The sequence below is a fragment of the Oratosquilla oratoria genome, chromosome 9 (genome assembly GCF_046742065.1).
Source record: "Oratosquilla oratoria isolate Oo_2021 chromosome 9, ASM4674206v1, whole genome shotgun sequence".
NCBI lineage: Eukaryota > Metazoa > Arthropoda > Malacostraca > Stomatopoda > Squillidae > Oratosquilla > Oratosquilla oratoria.
Window position 1 is genome coordinate 15396411 of NC_134785.1, and position 26467 is coordinate 15422877.

The 26467-nt window shown below is 39.5% G+C and overlaps 1 protein-coding gene and 1 pseudogene across 12 annotated transcripts; both read left to right on the top strand.

Annotated features, from left to right (window-relative positions):
• Positions 1–734: 734 nt before the first annotated feature.
• LOC143028254 (inosine triphosphate pyrophosphatase-like) lies at positions 735–24578 on the top strand. Of its 12 annotated transcripts, XM_076190078.1 has the most exons (6): positions 12040–12533; positions 14613–14721; positions 16420–16524; positions 18555–18706; positions 21225–21446; positions 23750–24578. In XM_076190078.1, exons 3-6 carry the CDS (start codon positions 16433–16435, stop codon positions 23899–23901), a joined length of 618 nt encoding a protein of 205 aa, XP_076046193.1. In that variant the 5' UTR covers positions 12040–12533; positions 14613–14721; positions 16420–16432; the 3' UTR covers positions 23902–24578. The 12 variants fall into 12 exon arrangements, with proteins under 12 accessions (XP_076046186.1, XP_076046187.1, XP_076046190.1 ...); XM_076190081.1 differs by lacking the exons at positions 12040–12533; positions 14613–14721 and adding an exon at positions 2858–2909; XM_076190080.1 differs by lacking the exons at positions 12040–12533; positions 14613–14721 and adding an exon at positions 6681–7469.
• Positions 13356–16412, top strand: LOC143027887 (uncharacterized; annotated as a pseudogene).
• Positions 24579–26467: the final 1889 nt, after the last annotated feature.

The window sequence follows — 26467 nt, forward strand, 5'->3', positions numbered from 1 at the left end:
CTTTGGGATTCTCTTTGGATTTCTCAGCGATGTTCATTTCGTATTGTCGTTTTCTTTTTCTTATTGTCTTTTTTAAATCTCTCTGTATTGATACATAACTTTCATAGTCATTAGATGCACCCGAGCACTTACATTTCTTATAAGCCTGTCTCTTTTTAGCAATACTTTTTTCAGTTTCTTTGTCGAGCCACTTTGGGCGAGCCTGATTTGGGGGACGTCTGTCCTTAAAAGGAATGTAAGTTTGAATCATCTTAGTGAGCGTATTTTGAAATATTTCCCACATCTGATCTACAGGTTTTTCGTTTAATTTTGCCTCCCAATCTGTAAGCTGAAGCTCCTGACGTAGTTCTATGAACTGAGCGTTACTGAAATCGGGTACAGAATATGCAATGGGGTTGTGACTACACACCATAGCAGGATGAAATTTGTAGATTTAAGTCATAAAGGCGACTACTACCTCACGAGACTTTTACCGGTAAAATACCGGTAATTCCGGTAACGGCATTGTTGTTTACTTACCGGTAATTCCGGTACTGAGATGAGCGGTATTTGTCCAGCACTACCCGCTACTATCAAGTTATTTGCCTCTCTCCATAATTTTACCTCCAGTAATATCGCCGTTGCAGTAAGGGGCGAGACAATAAGTGTAAAAATGAGGGGACAGACAGCCGGTCTTCGGCCTCATAGTACATATGTGTAGGTTAAGGAAATATTACGGCTGTACTACATGTATTTGTATCCGTAGGAAAGCACAATTTCGGGCTACGCACGGCAACCCTGCCTCAGCCAGAGGGGCGCTACTTTTCGGTACACCCCACGGGTACATAAGGTGGGTGTGAGGACAGGTCAAGGTCAGTATCCTTCTAAGGCTCGGTCGACCCACTCGCGTGTATACCAGTGTCTTGAAAATAAGAGTGCGGAACCGAAACCGACTGTCAATCTTCTCCGGTGTCACTATCTCAGTAACAGCATAGTTACAAAACTACTGTGTGTCTGCAGTCCTGCTGCGGTCTGCCAGGCAGCGTCAGGTGACAGGAATCTGATTGAAAAACGTACGATATGTGAACAAAGCGGGCTAGAGTGAGAGAAAATCCAATAATGCAATTTATTATATTCAATAATTAACCTTCATATGAAATATTTTATAAGGAAATATTTGTTCTATGGATACGTTTTTTATAAAAAAAAATATATACTTTTTCATATTATCCACTGGGAATTGTGAATGGTGTATACAGTACTTCAGTTAGGCAAATGCACACGCGCGCGCGCGATTTTAAAAGAATCACACAAGAAAGAATTTGAGAATTTGAAGAATTATTACGTTTTAAAGGAAGATATTTAAATGGAAAACTGATAAAGTAGGCCAGGGAGTACAAAGAAACTAGGAAGATTATACAAGGACAGTGTAAAACAGGAAGAGGTACAAGGTATTAAGGCCAACTAAAACTTAATTAAGGGACACAAATATGTATCGAAAAAAGGAAGAAATTAGTAAAAGCTTGTTAAGTGTTCGTAATATATGAAGTCCCTGGCAATAGCTACTGTTGTTAACCATTTGATCTTAGCGATTTCTAAGATGTGCATAAAAATAAGCAGCATGAGAATACTTACGCGAGGTGCCAAAACAAAGACTAAGTTAAGTTACATCCATGGTATTGCATAAGAGATGAAAGCCCCATAAAAATTTAATCTTCCATGTAATTAAAGTAGGCAAACTGTTGCAAACGGAAATATAGAGCTGATACTTGCAAAGTTGTGATATATATCTGCTCATGAATTTGAAGTTTGCACTCCATGTAGACTATAATTAGACGGTCTTGTTCTGTCAGTAAAAGGTTTGTAATGACACTGAATTTAAAATGAGCGTAATGCATGTTGTGTTCAGTAAGTTTTGCTGGCCCAAACCATGCTACAAGTACAATGCTTGCCATTGTTTGGTTGATTTTACTTTGAAGGGAAATCTTTCTGGAACTATTCAGGACCGGTCTCACTAAACGCCGACCAAAGCCGACCAAAACCATACAATGACGGGTTTTGCTCAAATACATAAATTATATATATAAAATACCATATGGTTGCATTATTTGACCTATTTTCTTTAAAATGTGTGACTTCTATGTAAAATCATCAAAGAAAAGTTACGTTTTTATCCTTTGCAAAATTACCAACCGGCAACCAACGCCGACCAAACCCAAACAATGACGGCTTTTGCTCAAATGTATAATTTTAAATAAAAATTAGCATATGGTTGCATTATTTGACCTATTCTCTGTAAAATGTGTGATTTCCATGTAAAATCATCAGAGAAGTTAAGTTTTTATCCTCTGCAAAATTACCAACCGCCGACCAAAACCACACAATGACGGTTTTTGCCCAAATGCATAATTTATATATAAAAAATAGCATATGGTTGCATTATTTGACCTATTTTCTTTAAAATGTGTGACTTCCATGTAAAATCATCAAAGATAATACGTTTTTGTCATTTGAGCAAAAGCTGTCATTGTTTGGGTTTGGTCGGCGTTAGTTGCCGGTTGGTAATTTTGCAGAGGATAAAAACGTAACTTCTCTTTGATGATTTTACATGGAAATCACACATTTTAAAGAAAATAGGTCAAATAATGCAACCATATGCTATTTTTTATATATAAATTATGCATTTGATAAAAAAAAAACATCATTGTGTGGTTTTGGTCGGCGTTGGTCGACTTTGGTCGGCGTTTAGTGAGACCCCAGAAAGACCTACAGGCTATGGCTGCTATGCAACACCTTAGAATATAAGCGACATCATGAATGGTTAGCTAGGGTACTCGTAATTTGGCGTCCAGGACATGGCTGAGCTGCATTGTTAATCATTGCCACGTGGGGCTTGCCACGGTGCTGGGTCGTAGTGAAAGTATATTTAGGTAAATGTTAAGTTGTTTGGCAGTCTTATAAATGCAATTCTTATTTCTGTCATTGGATGGCTGGTATCATAATCATTCTGGAGTATTTTGAACTCTGCAAATAAGTACCACTAATCATAATAGCGTCAGTAGTGATTTATGAATATTTATTATTATTATTTTTATTTTTTATCTATTTGTTTATATATATATTTTTTTGTGGAGGCTGCGGTGGAGAATAGCACAATCACACCAAATTTAACCAAACCTAACCCAATCTAACCTTATAATTTATAGTTTCACCCAACCAACAATTTTCTAATGTGGCTTATGTGTATTTGGTGGGATATGTTGTGTATTGATTGATGGTGTACATCATTTCCATCGCAAATGTGTAGTTTTCAAGTAATGAATTTTTCAACTTATGCGAACATCTCCCCAATGATCTTGGGGGACCTGTGGGAAATTGGGGTTTTTGGGTGGGGGATTATTAAATCGAGTAATGTGCATTACAAAGCAGGTTGGAAATCAAGAAAATCACATCAAAAATGTATGAAAATATGTAAATTACACCTTTGACGGCTGCAGCGAGCATTGCTGTTATTGTTGAGCAGCATTGCCGCATGTATATAAAAACATAAGAATTAAGGAGACTGCAAGAGACCATAAGGCCTACACTAGGCAGCTCCGTATTCATCACCACCTGTCATCCCCATCCATAAAGATATCTAATTGTTTCTTAAAACAACTGATAGTTTCAGCACTTACTACATGGTTACTAAGTTTATTCCATTTGTCGACCACTCTAATAGTAAACTAATGCCTATTTCCTTTTTAAATCTAAATTGTCCAGTTTATAACCATTACTGCGAGTCCTGGCCTCTTGTTTTAATATGATGACCTTGTTTGCATCACCCTTGTTAAAGCCTTTGATCCACTTGAACACCTCTATTAGATCACCCCGCACTTTGCATCTTTCCAGAGAGTGTATGTCAAGGTGCATAAGCCTCTCTTTGTAAGGTAAATTTCTGAGTCCATGTATCATTTTGGTCATTCTTCTCTCTACTGATTCTTGTGAATTGATGTCCATTCTTTAGGACGGAGACCAAAACTGTACTGCATAGTCAAGGATGGGTCTAACTATCACTAGATAGAGTTTAATAATTACCTCTGCACTTCTATTTGTTACTGTCCTAGCAATGAAACCTAATGCTGTGTTAGCTTTATTTCTGGTGCTAATGCACTGTTTCCTGGTTTTAAGGTCCAGACTCACTAGAACTCCCAAGTCTCTCTTGCACTCGGTTTTCTCTAAAAGAGTGTTATCTAAGCTGTATCTATTTTTGGGGTTGTGTAGCCCTACGTTTAAAATGCTACACTTAAGAGATGTTGAAGTTCATTTGCCATTTCACCAGCCATGTGAACAATTTAAGATCATCCTGCAGAATCTCTGCATCATCTCCTGACCTAATTAGGCATCCTATTTTAGTGTCGTCCGCAAACTTACTAACATCACTATTCATCCCGTCATCTAAGTCATTTATGTACATAATGAACAATAAAGGACCCAAAACCGAGCCCTGGGGGACCCCACTAGCAACATTGCCCCACCTAGATTTTACTCCAATTATTGTGACCCGCTGTTTTCTGTTTCTAATCCAAGCTCTAATCCATTCTAACACTTTTCCTTCTATGCCATGGACTTTGATTTTATTTAGTAGTCTGGTGTGGCACCTTGTTGAACGCTTTGCTAAATTCAAGGTAAATAACATCGTAAATATCATTGTTATCTGATGCCTTATATACTTTATTGTAAAAGTATAGAAGATTAGTCACACATGACTTACCCCTGGAGAAACCATGCTGTGAATCACAAATTAAATTTTGTCTTTCGATGTGTTCTGTGAGTCTACTTACTGTTACTGATTCAAGCATTTTTCCTATAACCGATGTCAAACTGATTAGCCTGTAGTTGCATATAGATGATCTATCTCCCTTCTTAAAAACAGGAACAACGTTTGCTTGCCTCCAAGCAGTAGGCACAAAACCAGTGTCTACTGATTTATTAGATATTTCAGTTAACTGGTCGCAGATTTCAAATTTACACTCCTTTAGCATTCTCGGAAAAATTTCATCTGGACCCTGGGATTTTGTAGCTTTAAGTCTTTCAATCTGCTTGACTACTTCTACTTTACTAATGCTGATATTAGATAGACTAATGAGGAATAGACATTTGGGAATGGATGCTAAGAGGAGACTGTATGAAGGAGGAATTGTGCCAACAGCACTGTATGGGGCAGAAACATGGAACATAAGAGAGGAAGAGAGAAGGAGTTTGAATGTGTTTGAGATGAGGTGTCTGAGAAGTATGATGGGGGTTACTAGGCTAGATAGAGTGAGAAATGAGGTGAGGAGAAGAATGGGGGTGGAAAGGGAGTTGGGAGATAGGGTTGATGAAAGAGTATTTGGATGGTTTGGACACATGGAAAGAATGAGTGAAGAAAGACTAGTAAAAGAAGTATGGAAGGCAGATGTGGAGGGAGTGAACATGAGGGGACGTCCTAGGATGAGGTGGATGGATGGGGTGAAGGGGGCTTTGGGGAAGAGGGGAATGTCTGTTGAGGAAGGACGGGAGAGGACAGAAGACGGGTGAATGGAGAATGGTTGTATATGGATGATGATGTGATGCATGAGGTGGAATGGGGGGGTGAGGTAGTATGTGTGAGCAAATTTTGATGCAGCCCGAAGGGATTTCTCCCCGTCTTCTCCTTTTTTGCATGGGGGGACGGAGAGGGGGGGTCGCTGATTTAATGAAGCGGCCTTGCTGTGGATGTGCTGTGTCTTGCAGCACTGCTTCTGACCCAGGGCAGTGGAATGATTTTATGCCTTTTCCTTTTTGGCTACCTCCCTTCTAAGGGGGAAAAAGCCTTGGTATATGTATGTATGTACTTTCTTCATCCCCTCTGAAAATCAGATCGCAGTCAGGTACTTTATGTAATCTCTCACTAGTAAACACCGATAGAAAATAATTGTTAAACTCTTCACTCATTTTTTCCTCCGATCCTATCATGACATTCATCGTTTTTAATTGGTCCTATTCTCTCTTTATTTTTTGTTCTATAGAGATGAAAGAAACCCTATGGGTTGGATCTTGCTTGACTAGCAACTTTAATTTCATAATTATGTTTCGCTGTACGTGTATTCTTTTTAACCAGCTTTGCCATTTCGTTGTATCTTGATCTAAGGTGTTTCCCTGTTTTTTATTTTCATGTAAAGTCCTCTTTTCATTCCGATCTCATGCTTTAATCTGTCCGTCATCCATTTGGGAGTATTACTATTTTTCCGTATTGATTTCAGGGGGATAAATGTATTTTGTGCATAAATAATTAAATCGGTTAGATTGCTATACATTTCATCCAAATCGCTGACCTGTCTGTTGAGCCCTTGCCCCCAAATGACTTGACCCAAGGTATGCATATTACCCTCCGTGACCCGATCCCTGGCCATAACCTGACCACCATTCACGTACCAAGAGTCGACAATATCTGAAATGTCCGCAAGACATTTCGTATTCAATTTCAAATAGGTTTTTATATTTTCAAAGTTTGCTCTCCTGAAGTCTGGTACTTGGATGTTATTCGTACTTTTTAACTCTTCCCAAATAATATTAAATCTTATTTCTTGATGATCGCTAGAGCCTAGAATATCTCCCACTAATATGTTACTCATTAGGTGCTCATTATTAGTTAAAACTAAGTCCAGAGTACTTTCTCCCCTTGTAGGATCGGTAATTGCTTTATTTGCTACATTTAGTGAAGGCTATCAGAATGGTTACATCGTGTGCTGGATGTTCCTACAACTACTGGAAGTTTATCAAGGAGTTCTATCTGGACGACAACGCTGCAATCCAATTTCTAAGAAATCATGGTGTCCTTCCTTCACAAGTACAGTGCCCATACTGTGAAGTTCCCTGTACTTATAGGGAAGATAAGCATTCTTGGTATTGTGGCCGGTGGAGCAAAATAGCCAAGACAAAGAGAAGCAAACAGTGCAACTTCACTACTACAGACTACAAAGGAACTTTCCTCGAAGGAACTCACTTGAAACCTTCGGAGATAGTGTGCTTTGTCAACCACTGGCTTCAAAAAACGTGGAATCATGACACTGTTGTGCAGTGTTTGAAGTGGTCTCCAAGTACCAGTATCAAATGGCGGAGTTTTTGTTCGGAGGTTACCGATTGGTGGTTTGACAATCAGGATTCTGTTGGTGGTGAGGGGGTCAAGGTGGAAATAGATAAACTCAAATCTGTAAAGCAAAAGCAGTGGGTGAAGCGGCCAGGGTTTAGGAGAAAGTACTTCAAGCAGTACTTTGCTCATTATATGTTTCTTCGTACATTCGGGGAAGAACAAGTCATCCACCATTTTTTCATCGAGGCTGCTCGACTGTACCACCCACAGTCTAACAGGCAGCAGTCATCTGGTCTTCCCGTCATCCCACAGCTGAAGGAAGAAGACTCTGATAGTGAGTCAGATAACGACACAACAGTAGTGCCACCACCACAACCCTCAACCTCTGGCTCATAAGGTAATGCTAATGCTATTATTGTGGTTTTTAATTTACAAAAATATGGTTACAATTTAGTTTATTAGCTAATAGTTATAATAGATAAACACACATTTATACTAATAGTTATACTTTAAGTTACGTTACTAAGAGTGCTTTGGTGGAGATTGGAGGGGTCTGGGGGGTGAAGCCCCCAAGCTAGGTTATGATGACAGGTGTAAGTTAGGTTAGATTACTGGTTTGGTAGAGATAGGGGAATTATTCCAGAATAACACAAACACGTCATATCACCACCAAACCTACCTTTTCTTACTCTTTTGTGTGTGCACCCCATTATGACCTTTATTTCTACTGCAAATCAGTATTTTGACCTGTATCCCCTCTCCCCCAAAAATAAGAAATTGCCATTAAAACACTAACCCAACAGGATCTTACCTAACCTTGACCGCCACAATAGGTGAGTAGTATGTCATGGTAGTCAGGGTTAGGTAAAGTCTTGTTGGGTTAATGTTTTAATGGCGATTTTTTTTATTTTTGGGGGAGAGAGGGTACAGGTCAAAATACTGATTTGCGGTAGAAATAAAGGTCATAATGGGCTTCTGAATATAAAGGGTGTTTATTTTAGAGTGATAGAACTTACAATGCGTACTGAGCTTAACTGTTATTGACTAATTGGCAACCGGCAACTCCATCACGCTCAGTATGCTATGACATTGTGTTAGTTAGTGCTGGGCAAATACCGCTAATCTCAGTACCGGAATTACCGGTAAACAACAATGCCGTTACCGGAATTGCCGGTATTTTACCGATAAAAGACTCGTGAGGTAGTAGTCGCCTTTATGACTTAAATCTTTAAACAAATTTCATCCTACTATGGTGTGTAGTCACAACCCCATTGCATATTCTGTATATTGAAATAAAGTAAAAATTTCGATAGCCAGTTCTATTTTGTTTACGATATTGTGTTTATGGAGATATCTGGCAACTCCTCCCACCAATCGGAAGCAAGCTATGATTCTCAACAGTAAACACATGATTTTGAATTTTATAGATATCAGTGCGTTATCAAAGTTAGAGGTAGAAGCATGCCGCCTATCTACAGTATCCAGCCTCCCAGTTTAACCGTCTCTCCTGAAAAATCAATGTTTTTGTCCTTTAATAAGCTATATGTCTGGTTCTATTTTACATATTATTTTGATTGTTATGTCATTGTAAAGGGAAAAAGTCATACTTTAATTGGTGCTACGTTAGTATGCTATCTACCGCGCAAGTGAGTGAAAGGAGGGTGTCTGAGGGTGGGTGTGGTGTATAAACTTTTGTCCGCCTCTGCATGCATGGGTCTATGTTTGTAGGGTGCATGTGGGAGTGGGAGTTTTGTTAATACACACACATATAAAGCTTTGACTAAATTGTAATAAATGTTTTCTTAAAAACTAACCTAAACTGACTAATTTGTAATAGATGTTTTCCTAAAAACTGCTTTTGATGTTCCCTTGTTTTAATACTTATTTCATACAAATTAGCCCAGCACGTGATCCAAAGACCAAGGTAAATACTCAAGGATATATTAGATTTCATTGTTAGCATATTTTTTATTTATTTCCTCAATTATCTTTTCATACAAATTAGTTCATATTCTTATTTAGAAACAGAAGCATATTGGCATTTTCATCACTAGCATATATATATATATATATATATATATATATATATATACATATATATATATATATATATACATATATATATACATATATATATATATATATATATATATATATATATATATATACTTCATTAAAATGAATGGCAAGCTTGTTATGACAGAGCTTCTTGTCGTATTTTTCTCTCTTTCTTAGAGTGATCTTGCCTTCTGTAGGCAGTAACCTTAATAAATCTCCATATGCCATGTTGTGGAATAACATACATAATCTATAAATAAGCCAAAACGCGTTTTCACACCTCTTGGTGCTTCCTCAGTGGCAGGTACGAATCTAAGGGCTGGGCTGGTGTGTGTGGGTATATATGGGACAGGCTGTGGGATTTTGTCTAGTCGTCGGTGTGGGATTTTGTCTGGTCGTCGATGTGGGATTTTGTCTGGTTGGCGTCGCCGGAGCTCCGTGTCGTTCTGTAGGTTGGAGGGTGGCGTGCATCTGTGTTTTTTGTCTCATTTTCACTGGGGAATGATCTTCTCACACTTGGTAGGATTTTTAAGTCCTCGAGTTGGGTATTCATTCCCGGGGATAGATCCTTGATATACAAAGCCTCTAATATAGGTAAACGTCGTGGGTCTTTGTTGTGATCTATAATCTCCGTATTCTGGGTTAGGTCTTCTCGTACGATACAATATATAATCAATAGAGTCTACCACAACGACAGCTACCCCAAATGCGACATCCCAGAAGAAGTGATGAAGAAACTATTAGAAATTTGCACTAAAGAAGCCCCATTCACCTGCCCGAGAGGTAGAAAATACTGCCAGATAGATGGAGTTGCAATGGGATCTCCTTTGGGAGTCCTTTTTGCTAACTTCTTCATGGGTAGTATCGAAGAAGAGGTCTTCGGTGAAGTACAGAAACCGCAAATATACTGTCGATACATAGACGATATTTTCGTAAAAGCGGAAAATAACGAACAAGTCGTAGCACTACAACAGAGACTCATAGAAGCCTCAGGTCTTAACTTCACCATCGAAAACAGTGAAAATGGATCTCTCCCTTTCCTTGATGTCCTCGTGAAACAGGGGGAAGGATCTTTTCATACCTCAGTTTACACCAAAGCTAGTAACTCCGGACATTGCCTTAACGGAATGAGTGAATGCCCACAAAAGTACAAGATCTCAACAATTAGTGCATATGTACGAAGATCCCTTAGCCATTGTAGTAGCTGGAAAAATGTGCACCTAGAACTAGAAAGAGCATCACAAGTCCTAATCAACAACGGTTTTAGCAATAGAGACATTGAAAAAGTGACCAAGAAAATAATGGAAAATTGGTACGAGGAAATTAAATCAGCAAATGCATCAGACAATCCAGCGCAGAACGTTATAAATATATATTACAAATCCTTCTTCTCCACTGCATACAAGGAGGATGAGAGAGTGATGCAACAAATCATAAAGAGAAACATCAAGCCCACTGAATCAAGCTCCAAAATTAATTTCATTATTTACTATCAAAACAAAAAAAACATCGAACCTACTCCTAAGGAACAACACCAGGCAGATCGTCGATGAACTTCAAAAATCTCATGTCGTATATAGGTACACCTGCAAATATGGGAACTGTGAAACCCATCCTACTACCTATATCGGCATGACCACCATGAGGCTCTCGCGTCGTCTGTCATATCACCTAAACTCAGGAGCACCTAAAAATCATCATAGCGAAGTCCATCAAGCAAAATTAAGAAGAGAAGACCTAACCCAGAATACGGAGATTATAGATCACAACAAAGACCCACGACGTTTACCTATATTAGAGGCTTTGTATATCAAGGATCTATCCCCGGGAATGAATACCCAACTCGAGGACTTAAAAAAAATCCTACCAAGTGTGAGAAGATCATTCCCCAGTGAAAATGAGACAAAAAACACAGATGCACGCCACCCTCCAACCTACAGAACGACACGGAGCTCCGGCGACGCCAACCAGACAAAATCCCACATCGACGACCAGACAAAATCCCACACCGACGACTAGACAAAATCCCACAGCCTGTCCCATATATACCCACACACACCAGCCCAGCCCTTAGATTCGTACCTGCCACTGAGGAAGCACCAAGAGGTGTGAAAACGCGTTTTGGCTTATTTATAGATTATGTATGTTATTCCACAACATGACATACGGAGATTTATTAAGGTTACTGCCTACAGAAGGCAAGATCACTCTAAGAAAGAGAGAAAAATACGACAAGAAGCTCTGTCATAACAAGCTTGCCATTCATTTTAATGAAGTATGCTTGAGGGAAAACCTCCTGCCCATTTACACTATGAATATATATATACATATATATATACATATATGAGTCTTCATTTGGCGACACGCGGAATTTTTCGATGAAACTTTCACAATTAATATGATTTCGTATGCTGATCACAGAAATAACATTAATTCTATTGAGAAATTGACAAAAATGCCAAAAAAACACGGTTTTAATGGTAAAATAATTACCGAGACCTTAGCGGTACATACTTGTTTAATGGTAAAAGTTTAACCAGTAAAATTAGCGGTACAGTGGGCCGTCAGTATTGTCACTCTGTACCATCAAGCCGAGACGTGCTTACCGCTCTCTGAGTGTTATGGTATAGCTTATCGGTTAACGGAGCCTTAACGGTAGCAGAATTTTTGCTGGTAAGCTACCGTCAAGGTTGTTACCGATAAAACCCGTAACTATCGGTAGCTGCCCACCACTACCGTCAGTACCGTCACTCAGTACCACCAAGCCGAGACGTGCATACCGCTCTCCGAGTGTTATGGTATAGCTTATCGGTTAACGGAACCTTAACGGTAGCAGAATTTTTGTCGGTAAGCTACCGTTAAGGTTGTTACCGATAAAACCGGTAGCTGCCCACCACTAGTGTTAGTTACTCTTGAGACTTCAACATGGCAAGACTTACGCCTGAACAGCGTCTACAAATTGTGCAGCTTTATTATGCAAATAACAGTTCTGTTCGTGCTACTTTTCGTGCATTACGGCCATTTTATGGTCTTCATAATCGACCGACTGAACTGCAAATTAGGCGAACAGTGGATCGTTTTTGCAGTACATTTACACTGTGTGATAATGTTCATCCAGAAAGACGTCGAAGTGTGCGAACCCAGGAAGCAATTGAAAATGTCAGGCAAAGTGTTGAAAATGATGCGAGTGTTTCGGTTCGTCGGCGTGCCCAACAACTCTATAAAGGATTTGTGGGAAAACCCAGTTTCGGCTGTGGCCTTCCTTGGGGAGACGGGACTGCTCGGACAGACAGTCTAGGGAACGACAACAACAACAACAACAACAATTGAACTTGTGTCCAACTTTGTGGAACATTTTGCGTCAGGATATTGGATTACACGCTTTACAAAAGAGTAAGAAAAGGTAGGTTTGGTGGTGATACACCATGTTCGTGTTATTCTGGAATAATACCGAGAATATTTCCATCAATCTTGATGAGTTGTACACAAAATCGCAGCTATCGGTCCTCTTGAAGCTTCATGAATTTATTCCTTAATTTAGGGTTAGCTCAGATGAGAGGAAGGGTGGGAGGGGTGTGGAGTGTATTTAGGGATGAAATGGGTGGGAGTGTTTTTATGCCTTTCCCTTTTTGGCTACCTCCCTTGGAAGGGGGAAAAAGCCTTGGTATATGTATGTATGTAGGGTTAGCAACTCTTCGCCAGCTTCCTCGTCATTAAAAGCACGAGTGGAGGTACTGCCCGTGGCTGACAAACTTGGCTATCTAGTGGGGGATAAAGTTGTGCTGCCTGTATGAAGAAAGTGTGGATGAGCGCTTCCTCTTTGTGGGTGTTGATGAATGAATATCTAGCCAAATACAGTGTGTACGGTTATTGTTTTGTTGTTTCAGGGACACTGTGTGGAAAAATGCAGTTAACCACACTACTCGAAACAAAAGCAACTGATCAGTATATGTCGAGACTTTGTCCCAGCAATACCTTGCATCCATGGAAAGCTTTACATTTCCTCATCTATGGAAAAGGCATGCTGTACTTCTGCTAATCTCCACTGGACACAGCAGCAGCAAGATCTCAGAACTGCTAAAAGTGACTGAACAGACAAAAAGATTTAAAGAACTTATGTCAGGACCAGACCCACAACTCTCAGTGTGAGCATCAAAGTGTACATCACCGTTCCTATAGACCCATGTGAAGCTGTCGATTGAGGAAGTACCTGCTGGTAGACCCTATGTGTGGCAACAGGACTTGGCACCATGTCACACCTCTAGAAAACCTCAGAATTGGCTCTTCGACAATTTCTTTGACTTTGTTGTCCCTGTTGTGTGACCCTCTTACTCACCTGACCTCAACCCTATGGACTATTTTGTATGAAATGCAGTTGGACAAGATACTAACCGCACACCATACAAGAGTAAGGATGATCTGATTAGTGAGATCAAGGTTGTCTGCCAATTTCTAAGGTCATAAAGAAGGCCTGTGCCAGGTTTTGAGGGTGTGTTGGCAATGTCATTGATGCCAAGGTTGGATTCATCAAGTAACAACACCAGAAGTGTGCTGATACAGAGTCTGTTGTCTTTTTTGCAATAAGTGCATTTTTAACTAAATTGACTTTTTATTTTTGTGTGTGTGTGTGACCCTAAAAAAGGAAACGATTACTATACACACCCTGTACTGAAAGAGGAATATGCCTCATATTCCAGGTTGTTTCACCCACTCCTAAACATTTATTTGACATTTGGATGTGCTACTTTGCACCACAGGGCCCCCCTCCTCCAAAGAAAAACACTAAATCTTAAAAAATCAATAACGGCATTACTATCAGTTTGCAGTATTTATTCATGACTGGTAAGAGCTATCCAAAGATTAGAAAAGAATTGCATCTATGAGACTGGTAAGCAACTTTACAAATACCTAAATTTGTACGTTGTGTCATGACACAGAAACTTGTTGCTTACAGAAATTGACTCGTATTTTTTGTAGGTAAGTCAGGTGACAACAGTACGGAAGAAGATAGTGATAATGAGGGAGACAATTCAGATGAGGAGAGAACTGATACCAAAAAGAGAAGATACTCGCAGAAATATAATAACGAGTAAGGGTTGGATTAAAACAGAGCTCAAAGGGAGATGGTCATGCTTATTATAGTGCTTGTGATGTGCACCTTACACTGACAGCAGGAAAAACAGATCTGAAGTGACACAGTGAAAAGAAAATACACATAGGTAACTCAAAGGCACTATCAAGCTTGTTGCTGTCCAAAACTGATAATGGTGTCAAAGGTGAACTGAGATTAGGTTTTATAGCTGAACTTGATTTACATATGTCAGTTGCAGACAATCTCCCCAAGTTAATGAAGACTATGATAAGCTGTTTATTGGGGAGGTTACTGCTGTGATAGGGCATGTTGGTGGGGAGTTGAGGTCTTACCTCGGTTGACAGTCGGGGGCCCATTGTGGCAACTGTTTGAACCCATGCTATGTTGCAGAGGTTAGGAATGGCATCCACTCTTAAGTAATGGCCCCCAACTGCTGTTCACCTCAGGATCTGAAGTGACTTGGGCATCGCTTTGTGTGTGATACATCAGCTTCCTCCAGGTATTGTTACTGTAGTGCACTGGTTCCCAACCGGTGTGCCGCGGCACCAAAGAGTGCAGTGAGATCAACTGAGGGTGCCAACAAAATTCAGGTCAAAAATAATTTTCATATTACCGACTCTGTCATCCATTTTCGTTCATTAAAGCAGCGTCAGTGTAAAGATGAGTACAGACGCTCCTCTACTTACGTTCATTAGTTTTACGTTTTTTCAATTTTACGTTTGAACTGACTAAAAAAAAAATTGTAAAACATTTTTTTTTTTGAGTGAATTTTTTAGTTTAGCACGCTCTCCGTAGTTCAAACGATACTTACACATGACGCATCCATTGTTTACATGGCACAAACGACAGACTGAACGTGCCTTGCCTCATCATCCTCCTCCTCCTCCTCCTCCTCCACCATCTCAATTTATGTTGCTTGAATTTAATTTATTTGAAATTAATGTTATTATTTTACAATGTTATGTGTATAATTAATGATTTAGGGGTGTTTTATAAGATACGGTAATAGAATTTACGGATGTATAGTACAGTAACAACTTACGTTCATTTTCAACTTACGTTCGGCCTTTCGGAACGTAACTAAAATGTAAGTTGAGGAGCGTCTGTATTTTCATATTCAGGGACAAAATTTTGTTATACTGATGTTGAATCAACAAAATACTGACAAACTAGAATTTAGATTTTCTAATAAGGGTGCCGGGGACTTCTGAAAGACTTGGCAAGGGTCCCTCAAGCCAGAAATGATTGGGAAGCACTGCTGTAGTGGCATACCATAGACAGTCTTGTGTATTCATATATAAACAGTTTTGGACTACCGACAAGGTTGAGGTATGAGTAGGTACCAGCCTTGCAAACTATTAAAAAAAAGGGACTAATATAGCTAAGAAATTGAAATGTGGCTGAACTAAATTTGCTGGAATGTTGACCAATGTATCTGGAAAAGAATCTCATGAGCAACTTTTTAGACTTTTGAGGAAACATAGATTTCGGTTAATTGTGGTTGAATCAACTGACAAATGTTGTGTTAAACACCTCTGCATGGTTGAGAGTCATTGGTAATGATTCAGTTAAACTATTTCCTAACTCATACCCTCAAAAGATGCCACAGCTCAAACACTTAATAACAGTGTAGTTAGAATTTTCACTGAAAATGAAAATAACGTACCCATAAAAATAATCTAATTGGCTTTGCTGTAAAATAAGATGGAGGGAAGGGTGTGGATGGAAGTAGAGTATGTGGGGATGGAATGGGTGGAAGTGGTTTTTATGCCTTTGTTTTTTGGATACCTCCCTTGTAAGGGAGAAAAAGGCTTTGGTATATTTATGTATGTATTATTATTATTTTTTTTTTTAAATAGGCTTTACTTTTAAGAAAAAAATAGCAAATTTTGATATACCAAAGGTTTATACATGTTAAAGATAAAAATGGCATTGAATAACCTTTTGGTTTTGGTGTTTGGTCATAGATTTATATATAATAAAAGCAAACTAAACCAGCATGGGTATGAAATTATCCCAATTCTATAGATCACTATCATGAATGTAATTTGAACCTACAAAGGTAGATAAATTCTTAGATTGACCTTGGGCATGGAAAAATGTCAGTTTAGGAGTTGGTAATATTCACAGATTATGCAGAAGTCTAATGCTGTAGATATACATAACTTTTATTTCAACTTGTATATTTTATCTATAGGTTTGCAGCACAAATGGCAGCCAAACGTCCTCTTGTGTTTGTTACTGGAAATGCCAAGAAATTAGAGGAGGTTAGGGCCATTCTTGGAGATAGTTTTCCATTCACGTAAGTTTTATTATTTTGCCATTATTGTCATCTTACTATTGTCTATCTATATACCAAGGGTTTTTTCCCCCTTACTGGGGAGGTAGCCAAGTCAAAAAGTATATACCCACTCTCATCCATTTCATTCCCACCCATTCCATTTTACTCCCACACCCATTCTTCCCTCTCATTTTGGGTCCTCATGGATGATGGGTCATCTCTGTATCCCACCCACTGCCCAGGGTCAGAAGCAATGCAGCAACACACAGCACATCCACAGCAAGACTGCTTCACTTTATCAGCAACCCCCACTGTCCATCCTTTCATGCAGTGTCCATCCCTTCAGGCTGTGTCAAAATATTATTCACACATTCCCACTCCCTATCTCCCCCCCCATCTCCCATTCCCTTCCTTGCAATACAATATTGTCTTTACACAATCATTCTCCACTCGGTCGTATCTTTTTCCTTCTCACTTCATTGCTCAACAAACATTCCCCTCTTGCTCAATGTCCTTTTTACCCCACCCATCCATCTCATTCTCAGTTGTCCCTTCAAGTTCACTCCCTCCATCTCTGCCTTTCACACCTCTTTTACTAATCTTTCTTCAGTTATTCTTTCCATGTGTCCAAACCATCTCAATACTCTTTCAACTTTATGTGCCATCTCCTTTTCCACCCCCTCTCTCCTCACCTTGTTTCTCACTCTATACAACATACCCCTACCATACTTCTCAGACAATTCATCTCAAACACATTTAACTTTTCTTCTCTGCCTCACTTAAATTTCATGTCTCTGCTCCTTACATTGCTGTTGACACAATCTCCTCTTTGCATCCATTCCCATATGCCTATTTCTTGTTACTTTTAAATCCCTCAAGACATTTACTTGCTTCTCTCAGTCTGCAATTTACCTCCACCTCCACTCCTCCCTTTCCTGCTACATGTGATCCCAAGTACCTAAAGCTATCCATTTCCTCCAGCCTCTCTCATTTAATACTTATTTTAAATTGCTGCCATCCTCTCCCCTTGTACATCTCATCACCTTATTTTAACCCACATTTACCTTGAACTCTCTCCTATTGCATACCCTCCCAAACTAAGTCACTAACTCCCTTAATCCCCCCCTCTGACCCTGCCACAAGCACAGTGTTGTCAGCAAATAACTCCCACTTTTCTCCAATTTCTCCAACCATCTCCTGTCTCCTGCCCATTGCCCTTGCATTTACCTCCTGCACCATCCCATCTATGTACACATTGAACATCCATGGTGACATGACACGTCCCTTATACAGTTCCACCTTCACCTCAGTTCATTCACTCTCTCCATTTCTAATTCAAATGCAGGCTCTACTACTCTCATTAAATTTCTACTGCCCTTAACAGCTTTTCCCTGATCCCATATATCTGCAAAACCTCCCACAATGTCTTCCTGTCTACCCTGTCATAAGCCTTTTCCAAATCCATAAAGGCCCAGAAAACATCCTTACCCTTTGCTAAAGCTTTCTCACATATATGTCTTACCACAAAGGTCTGATCTATGTATCCCCTACCTTTCCTAAACCCACACTGTTTCTCACCAATTACTCCCTCTGTTCCTCTCCTAATTCTTTCAAAATCCTTCCATAAGCCTTCCCAACTACACTTAACAAACTGATCCCTCTGAAACTACTAAACTTACATTTGTCCCCTTTTCCCTTGTAAAGCAGAACTGGACAGGCACTCCTTCAGTCCTCCGGCACTCTACCCTCCCATAGACACACATTAAGCAATCTCACTAGCCATTCCACTATTAATGTACCTCACTGCAGGTGGCTGTATTGATTTTTTTTTTTTTTTTTAAGGGTTAAGGGATGGTGTGATTGTGGAGTTGAGGGGGAGTTGCTATGGGGCTATGTTGGAAGTCTGGCCCTGGTAGCAAATCACCTAGCTACACCATTGTACCCCAAGTACTTTTGCTAGCTACTGTTGGTTGCAAGATTAGTCAGTGAAATCGGCACTTATGAAAATTATTTAGTTGTATAGGATATTAATATGTCTTTTTTGTGCACAGGATTGTAAGCAAGAAAATTGATCTTCCTGAGTACCAGGGTGAAGCAGATGAAATTTCAAAGGCCAAATGCAAAGCAGCCAGCGATATAATCAAAGGACCTGTCATTGTAGAAGACACCTGTTTATGCTTTAAAGCACTAGGAGGTCTTCCAGGTATGGCAGTCATTTGATGTTTGTTGTGTGCCTTTGTCTCTTTCTCTCCACTTCACATTATGCAAGAGTATTACACATCTCCAACATATTTCTGCTGTCATTCCTTTCTGTCACTGCATAACTCCCAACTATTCCATATTTTGACTCGTCTACTCTTGCATTAACCCCTTCCATACGGTGCCGCACACGTAGGCGTCATGGACTTAGATCTCGGTGGCAGCAGCCAATGCCAGCCGCATGACGTGTCGTAATAATACTCGCATCATAAAATATAGTCACCGCTTATATCGATCGTTCTCTCTTCACCCGTGAATTTTGATAACCATAGAAAATGCGATTACAAAAGAATTAGAAAGAATGTCATTATGGAGGGGCGACTACAATAAATATAATCAAGACGCCGATATGGCAGCCTCGCGAATACACTCGCTCCCCATGACGCCTACGTGTGCGGCACCGTATGGAAGGGGTTAAGAGCCCCTAACACCACATTACTTCCAAAAATGCCCATGATCTCCAATCCAAATACCACTTTTGCCCACATCTCCTTCAGTGACGTTTAACTCCATGCACTCATGGCATCAGTTACCAACAGTGCCACTTCTGTCTTCCTTCCATGCCCTCTCACCATTCCTGACTTCCAACGTACAATGCTCCCAAACTCCAACGCATCCGTCCTTTTCAGCTTCATTTTACTCACTTTTGGTACATCCATCTTACTTCTCATAAATATAAGAACATAAGAATGAAGGAGACTGCAAGAGACCATAAGGCCTACACTATACTACCACTCTTTTCTTTTTCTCTCAATCATACCACACCTACACACATTCAACAAACCCAGTTACCAGGGTTCTAGTTGGAGTCTTCCTCCTAGACTCTTATGCCCTGACCCTTTGCAGAAGAGATACAGAGGGAGGTGTGTAGTGTGCACACTCCATTGCATTTAGTCTCCTTCTACAGTATGTATGAGAACACAACAATAGTATTCTTCCTACCACTACTACAGAGGGATCAGAAAAGTAGACATAGAGAGGGTAAAAAATGAGTTCAAGGGAGAAGTACTGAGCTGCAGCTAAGATTTCCGAATTTTTTAATCCAGCATGAATCATGATGATGCAGGTCACTCTTTTCCAATATTCCAGTGCTTTCCAGTCATCCATGCTCTCTAGCTCTCACACCCACCAATAGTACACAGAATCAGCTATCCATTGCACTTTACTACTATTGAATCCCTCAAATGGTTCTCAAATGACAGAAGATAAAATATTGATAAAATTTACCCCAAACACCCTGTATATATATATATATATATATATATATATATATATATATATATATATATATATATATATATATATATATATATATATATATATATATTGTGTTAAAACAACAGCAAAAGAATTATTAATTAACTTTTTCTGTGAGCTCTCAAGCTTGAGAGCTCAAGGAAAAAGTTAATGAACAATTCTTTTGCTGTCGTTTTTTTAAAGAATATGCCTCAGAGAGAATCTCCTGCCACATTTCACCAATATATATATATATATATGATTATAGTAAATTTTAATAGATGAATGCTGGTCTCTTTTAACAACTACTGACCCTTCATTCTGCTAATTCCCTCCTTAGATCTGTCCTGTACCACTTTTAAGACTTCACCTCTTCAGTGAGATGTGTGATTTTATAGGATACAAGCATGGGTTGTTGCTAACAGAGTGCTTATTCTCTCTTTCCCTCCCTGTCTCTCCCTCTCTCTCCTCTCTCTCCTCTCTCTCCTCTCTCTCTCTCTCTCTCTCTCTCTCTCTCTCTCTCTCGCCCTCCCTCCCTCTCTCCCCTCCCTCTCTCCCCTCCCTCTCTCCCCTCCCTCTCTCCCCTCCCTCTCTATCTTGTGAGGACATCTAATAGAGGTTTTAAGAATTCTTTCAAGGATTTGATAATATTGACTCATCATCTCTTCAGCTTGAATGTGTGCCACTCACAATCATGGGTGTTACTCTTGTGTCAAGTTGGTGAGCTTCTTCTTCTTCTTCTTCTTCTTCTTCTTCTTCTATAAAATTTGTAACACTTGGAATAGACTGCCAAAGGATGTGATAAAGAGTTCCTCAGTTGAGAAGTTCAAAAGATAGTGAGACAAGGTGTTAGACACATTTTTGTAAGTACTAGTATGGATACCTAGTAACCTTGTAATGGTACCTCCTTGGTATGGGTTGTAAAACCTTTTGAAGTACTGAGATTCCTTGAAACTCTTTAACTTTCTATATCTCTCCTCCCTCTGTATCACTCTGTCCTCCCTCTCTCTCCTCTCTCTCTATTTCTCCTCCCTTTCTATCTCTCTCCTCCCTCACTATCTCTCCTCCTTCTCTATCTCTCTCTCTCTTCCCTCTCTGTCTCTCTCATTCCCTCTCTTTCTGTCTTTCTCTCACTCCCTGTCCTTCTCTCAATCTGTCTATCTAGTCTATCCAACTATCTGCAGTACTGTTTCCACAAAACCTTAGATGGCTGGTCCATTTTTCAGGTCCATACATTAAATGGTTCTTGGAGAAATTGCATCCAGAAGGGCTCCACAAGTTGCTTGCTGGTTTCGAGGACAAGAGAGCCGAGGCTGTGTGCACCTTTGCATTTTCGAGTGGTAACTCAGATGATGACATCAAATTGTTTCATGGCATAACACATGGAGAGATTGTTTACCCTCGTGGTGATAACAATTTTGGATGGGATCCTTGTTTTCAGCCAGAAGGTAAGTTTCTGTATACACTGCCAGCAGTGTCAAATACTTACACCCCTGTTCAGTACTTTCTCCTGTAAGTTAAAAAGAATTGTGCAAAATGAATTGACTAATTGGCAACTTTCCTTTGTCCTCCATACTCACGGATCAATCAGTCAGTCAACACAAGGAATAGGCAGCATAAGATGATGTGTTTGGTGTCTTCTGTGATAATTGCTTATGGAGTAGTTTGTTTCTGTAGCCAGCCTATTCTGTTCTGGTGCTCATAAGCATGCCCATGTGGTTCTTACTTTTTTTTGAGAGGTATTTCAATTCCCCAAGGCATACTTCTCTCAATCTATAATTTACCTCCGCCCCCACTCCTCCATTTCCTGGTACATGCAACCCCAAAAACTTAAAATTGTCCACATCCTCCAGCTTCTGTCCTTATTTCTAACTTGCTGCCATCCTGTCCCCTTGCACATCACATCACCTTATTTTTACCCACATTTACCTTCTACTTTCTAGTACCATATATAGTCTCAAACTCCATCACTGACTGCCTTAATCCCTTCTTTGACTCTGCCACAAGTACAAGGTCATCCATGAACAACAACTGGTTCACTTCCCACTTCTTTCCATTATATGTAACCTTCTCCAATTCCCTGCACATTACCCTTGCATTTACTTCATGTACCACCCTGTCCATGTACACATTGAATAGCCATGGTGACATGACACAACCCTGACACAGTCCCACCTTTATCTCTAACCACTTGCTCTCTCTCTTTTCATTTCTAACACAGGCTGTACTATCCATCTATGTATATACCAAGGGCTTTTTCCCCCTTATACAGTGAGTCCTCGTTATACGGTACAATGCATTCCTGAAAACCTTACCGCAAATTGAAATTACCGTATACTGAACCCAAGATTCGACTTATGGCAGACGTACCTCTTCCCTGCTCTTTCCTCTTCATAATATCTAATTTTACCTCCAAAACACAAGCAGATACATTATCTGTGAATTTTTCTTACTATAAATAGAATCGAGGGTAGTAATTACCAAATACCGTAGCTGTGAATTTATCAGATAAAGAATTACCGGATAAGGAGGACTCACTTTATAGGTAGCCAAGTCAAAAAGTACACACCCACTCCCACCCATTCCATTTCCTATATACTACCCCTTCCTCCCTCTCATCTTAACTCCTCATGGATAAAGGGTTCTCTGTCTCCTGCCCACTGTCCAGGGTCAGAAGCAATGCAGCAAGACACTGAACATCCACAGCAAGGCCACTTCACTTAGTCAGTGACCCACTTTTTCCATCCTCTCGTAGAGAAAATAGAGAAAACTGGAAGTCCCTTCAGGCTGCATTAAAATATCATTCATACATAACCACCCCCTACCCCATCCCTTCCTTGCATCACTGTATCATCTGTACACAGCCATTCTCTACTCACCCTTATCTTCTACCTTCTCCCGTCCCTGCTCAACACCTTTTTACCCCATCCATCCATCTCGTCCTTGGTGATCCCCTCAAGTTCACTCCATCCATCTCTGCCTTCTACACCAAGGTGGTGGATGGGAGTGAAATGGGTGGGAGTGGGTGCTTGCCTTTTGACTTGGCTACCTCCCATGTAAAGGGGAAAAAGCCCTAGGTATATAGATAGATAGATTAATACCACAGTAACATGCAACCAATACTTTAGGGACTGTTTTGGGGGTTGCCCTTATGGACTAGAGCCACACACAATTTTTTTTCTATGGTAGAGAAAAATCTCAACTCCTAGAGGAATGATGCTAATTTTTTGTGCTGTGACTATCCCTCTATTATGTTGTTCCCTTTTAAAACAGATCTGAACTACTTCTTTGAGTATATGTTTTCCTTTTTGTCTCCTTCCCATGTGGTAGAAGTAGGAATGAATTCTGCCAGAGTTTGCCATGTGGGTCATAAAAGGTAGCTAAAGTGGGATTGAATGAAGGGCTAGGTAACCTGCTCTCTGTAAAATTAGATTATGAGAAGTCAAAGTGAAACTTAACAACTATTATTACTATGTGGTTATGTTATTACTTGCATTTAGTATGGAGTAAGCCTTTCATTTGCTTTATAGAAAGAGTTAGACCATGTTAGGATTTCTGAATCTTTTTTTTTTTTTCTTACTATATATTCTTACCATTTTGCTTTGTATCTGGTTGAGGTTCTTAGGAATGGACTGGAAATGCTTTGGAGCTTGATAGGGATGATCTGTAGTGATGGAGGAGAAGGCTATGTTCACCTATGCTTCATGAAATTTGCCCCAGTTGACTTATTAATTGATAATTACTATTTCAGGATTTGACAAGACGTATGCAGAAATGGAAAGTCAAGTGAAAAATACAATTTCACACAGATTCAGAGCTATTGATGCTCTTAGAGAATATTTTTTACATGGTGCAGGAAAAGAATTAGCTCTGGAAACAATAGCAAAAACTAATGGAAACTGATATTTTTTTACCTCTTCAATATGAGTCAAATTCACATTCACAGCATCAGATGCCTGAAGTACAATGATTAGCCCTGGAAATAATAGAAAAAACTAATGGAAACTGATATTTCTTTACCTCTTCAATATGAGTCATATTCATGTTCACAGCATCAGATGCCTGAGGTACAATGATTGATGCATCACAATACTCGTGTTATAGAATATAAAGTCACTGCAGTATTATTCATTCTCTTTCACTGAGTAATAATAAACACAGAAAACAAACTAATGGAAACTGACATTTTTTTACTTTTTCAATACGAGTCAAATTCATTCACAGCATCAGATGCCTGAGGTACAATGATTGATGCATCACAATACTCGTGTTATAGAATATAAAGTCACTGCAGTATTATTCATTCTCTTTCACTGAGTAATAATAAACAGAAAACAAACTTATGGAAACTGATATTTTTTTACTTTTTCAATACGAGTCAAATTCACATTCACAGCATCTGCCTGAGGTACAATGATTGATGCATCACAATACTCATGTTATAGAATATAAAGTCACTGCAGTATTATTCATTCTCTTTTACTGAGTAACAAGCCGCCCGGCTACGCCGGGGGCCTTGGCCTGCGGCGCTGCGCGCCCTGGGCTACGCCCCTTTTTTGGAAAATAAAATATCAAAATCATATTGCTTTTTATTTCTTGTCAACATCTAGCTGTTCTCGCAAGTCATCTATATAGGCGATTTGTGCTGGTGTTAAATTTCCGTTCAAAATACCCTTTTTATATTTTTTTAATTCTTTTTTTCCTTTAAGTAATAACTTTTTTTTACTTGCTTTTCTTGTTTCAAAACTTTGCGAATTGTTAAATCTTTTGCATTGGCCTCTCTCCGTTCCTTTCTAGCCTCCTTCTTCTTCATTCGTTCTTCTTCCTCTTCGTGTTCTTCTTCTTCGAGTTCTTCGAGTTCTTCTTCTTCTTCGAGTTGTTCTTCTTCGAATTCTTCTTCGAGTTCTTTGAGAACTTCTTCGAGTCCTTCGAGTTGTTGTTGTTCTTCTTCTTCTTCGAATTCTTCTTCTTCGAGTTCTTCTTCTTCGAGTTCTTCTTTTTCGAGTTCGAGTTCTTCGAGTTCTACTTCTTCTTCTTTGAGTTCTTCGAATTCTTCTTCCTCTTCTTCTAGTTCTTCTTCGAGTTCTTTTTCGAGTTCTCCTTCTTCGAGTTCTTCTTCGAGTTCTTCTCTTTCGAGTTCTTTTTCGAGTTCTTTGAGTTCTTCTTTTTCGAGTTCTTCAAGTTTTTCGTTTCTTCGAGTTCTACTTCTTCTTCTTCGAGTTCTTCTTCGAGTTCTTCTTCACCGTAGTTGGCAGTGTAACCGATTTACCCCCAAATGCCTCTCGCCTCAGGAAAAAGAAATAATTGTAACAGAATCTTTTTATTTAGTACCAGCAAAATAATGCTTTTGAAACCCATCTGACCTCTCTTGAGGGATTTCTCCGACGTAAACTTCCAAAGAATCCAAAACATCATCACTATACTTGTAAGTCTTATCCTCTTTAAACTTTTCATTAAACGTCAACAGCTTTCGCTGAAACACCTTCACCGTCTCTTTCACAGCTAAAGCTTTAGTCTCTCGATACAGGTCTGGGAACTTAAACATGTGTTCATTTTTCATCTTCTGAAATAGTTTTCTGTTTGTGTTCAAATCCCCTTTAGTTAACTTCTTTTCGCGTGTAACCCACCTCCAGAAATGTCTATTTCTTTGCATCTGCAACTTTGAAGAATCCTTCCCCATGTCGGCGTGTGAGATGTGAGTCCGCTTATGAGAGGCGAGAAACGTGGAATAACCCTTACACGGACCGGGCACCGGGGTGTGTGTGAGCGAAATGCCACCAAACGCGGACCGGGCACCGGGGTGTGTGTGAGCGAAATGCCACCAAACGCGAAGGGTCAGTTTATTTTTTAATTATATAGATAGTAAACACAGAAAACACAATTGGGCAAGTTCAAAGAATTTGAGGGTTACTCAGCTAAAACTACAGAATATAATCAAGAAACCAACACCAGAATCCTCATATACCCATTCGAATCTCATGATACCTACATAGGTGTCATAGTATGGAAGAGGTTAAGAAATTATGATACACTGTTTCTAAATGATATGTAATTATGAATTTTGATGAACATTGCAAGTAATTATTTATTGGTGTTCAATAAAGATATAGCTATTAAAATTGTTGTTTGCATTTCCTTGCAATGGTCGTTTTACTAAACATTTGTATTTTGATAGCATCTACACATCTATACAAGAGCTTTTTCCCTCTTACAAGGGAGGTAGCCAAGTCAAAGGTACATACCTACTCCCACCCATTCCACTCCCCTCCACCACACTTTCAATAATTTTGATAAAGCATACTTTCAAATACCCATGGCATAAGTCATGTAACAATGTAAGAACTGGAAGGATCAATGATGGATACCAGCTTAAAGTAGTCCTATGAGACAAAAATTGGAGAGCAGCCTTTAGTTGCTCATCCTCAAATAATACATGAACACCATCACTTCCATCTGGAGTAGTCCAAAA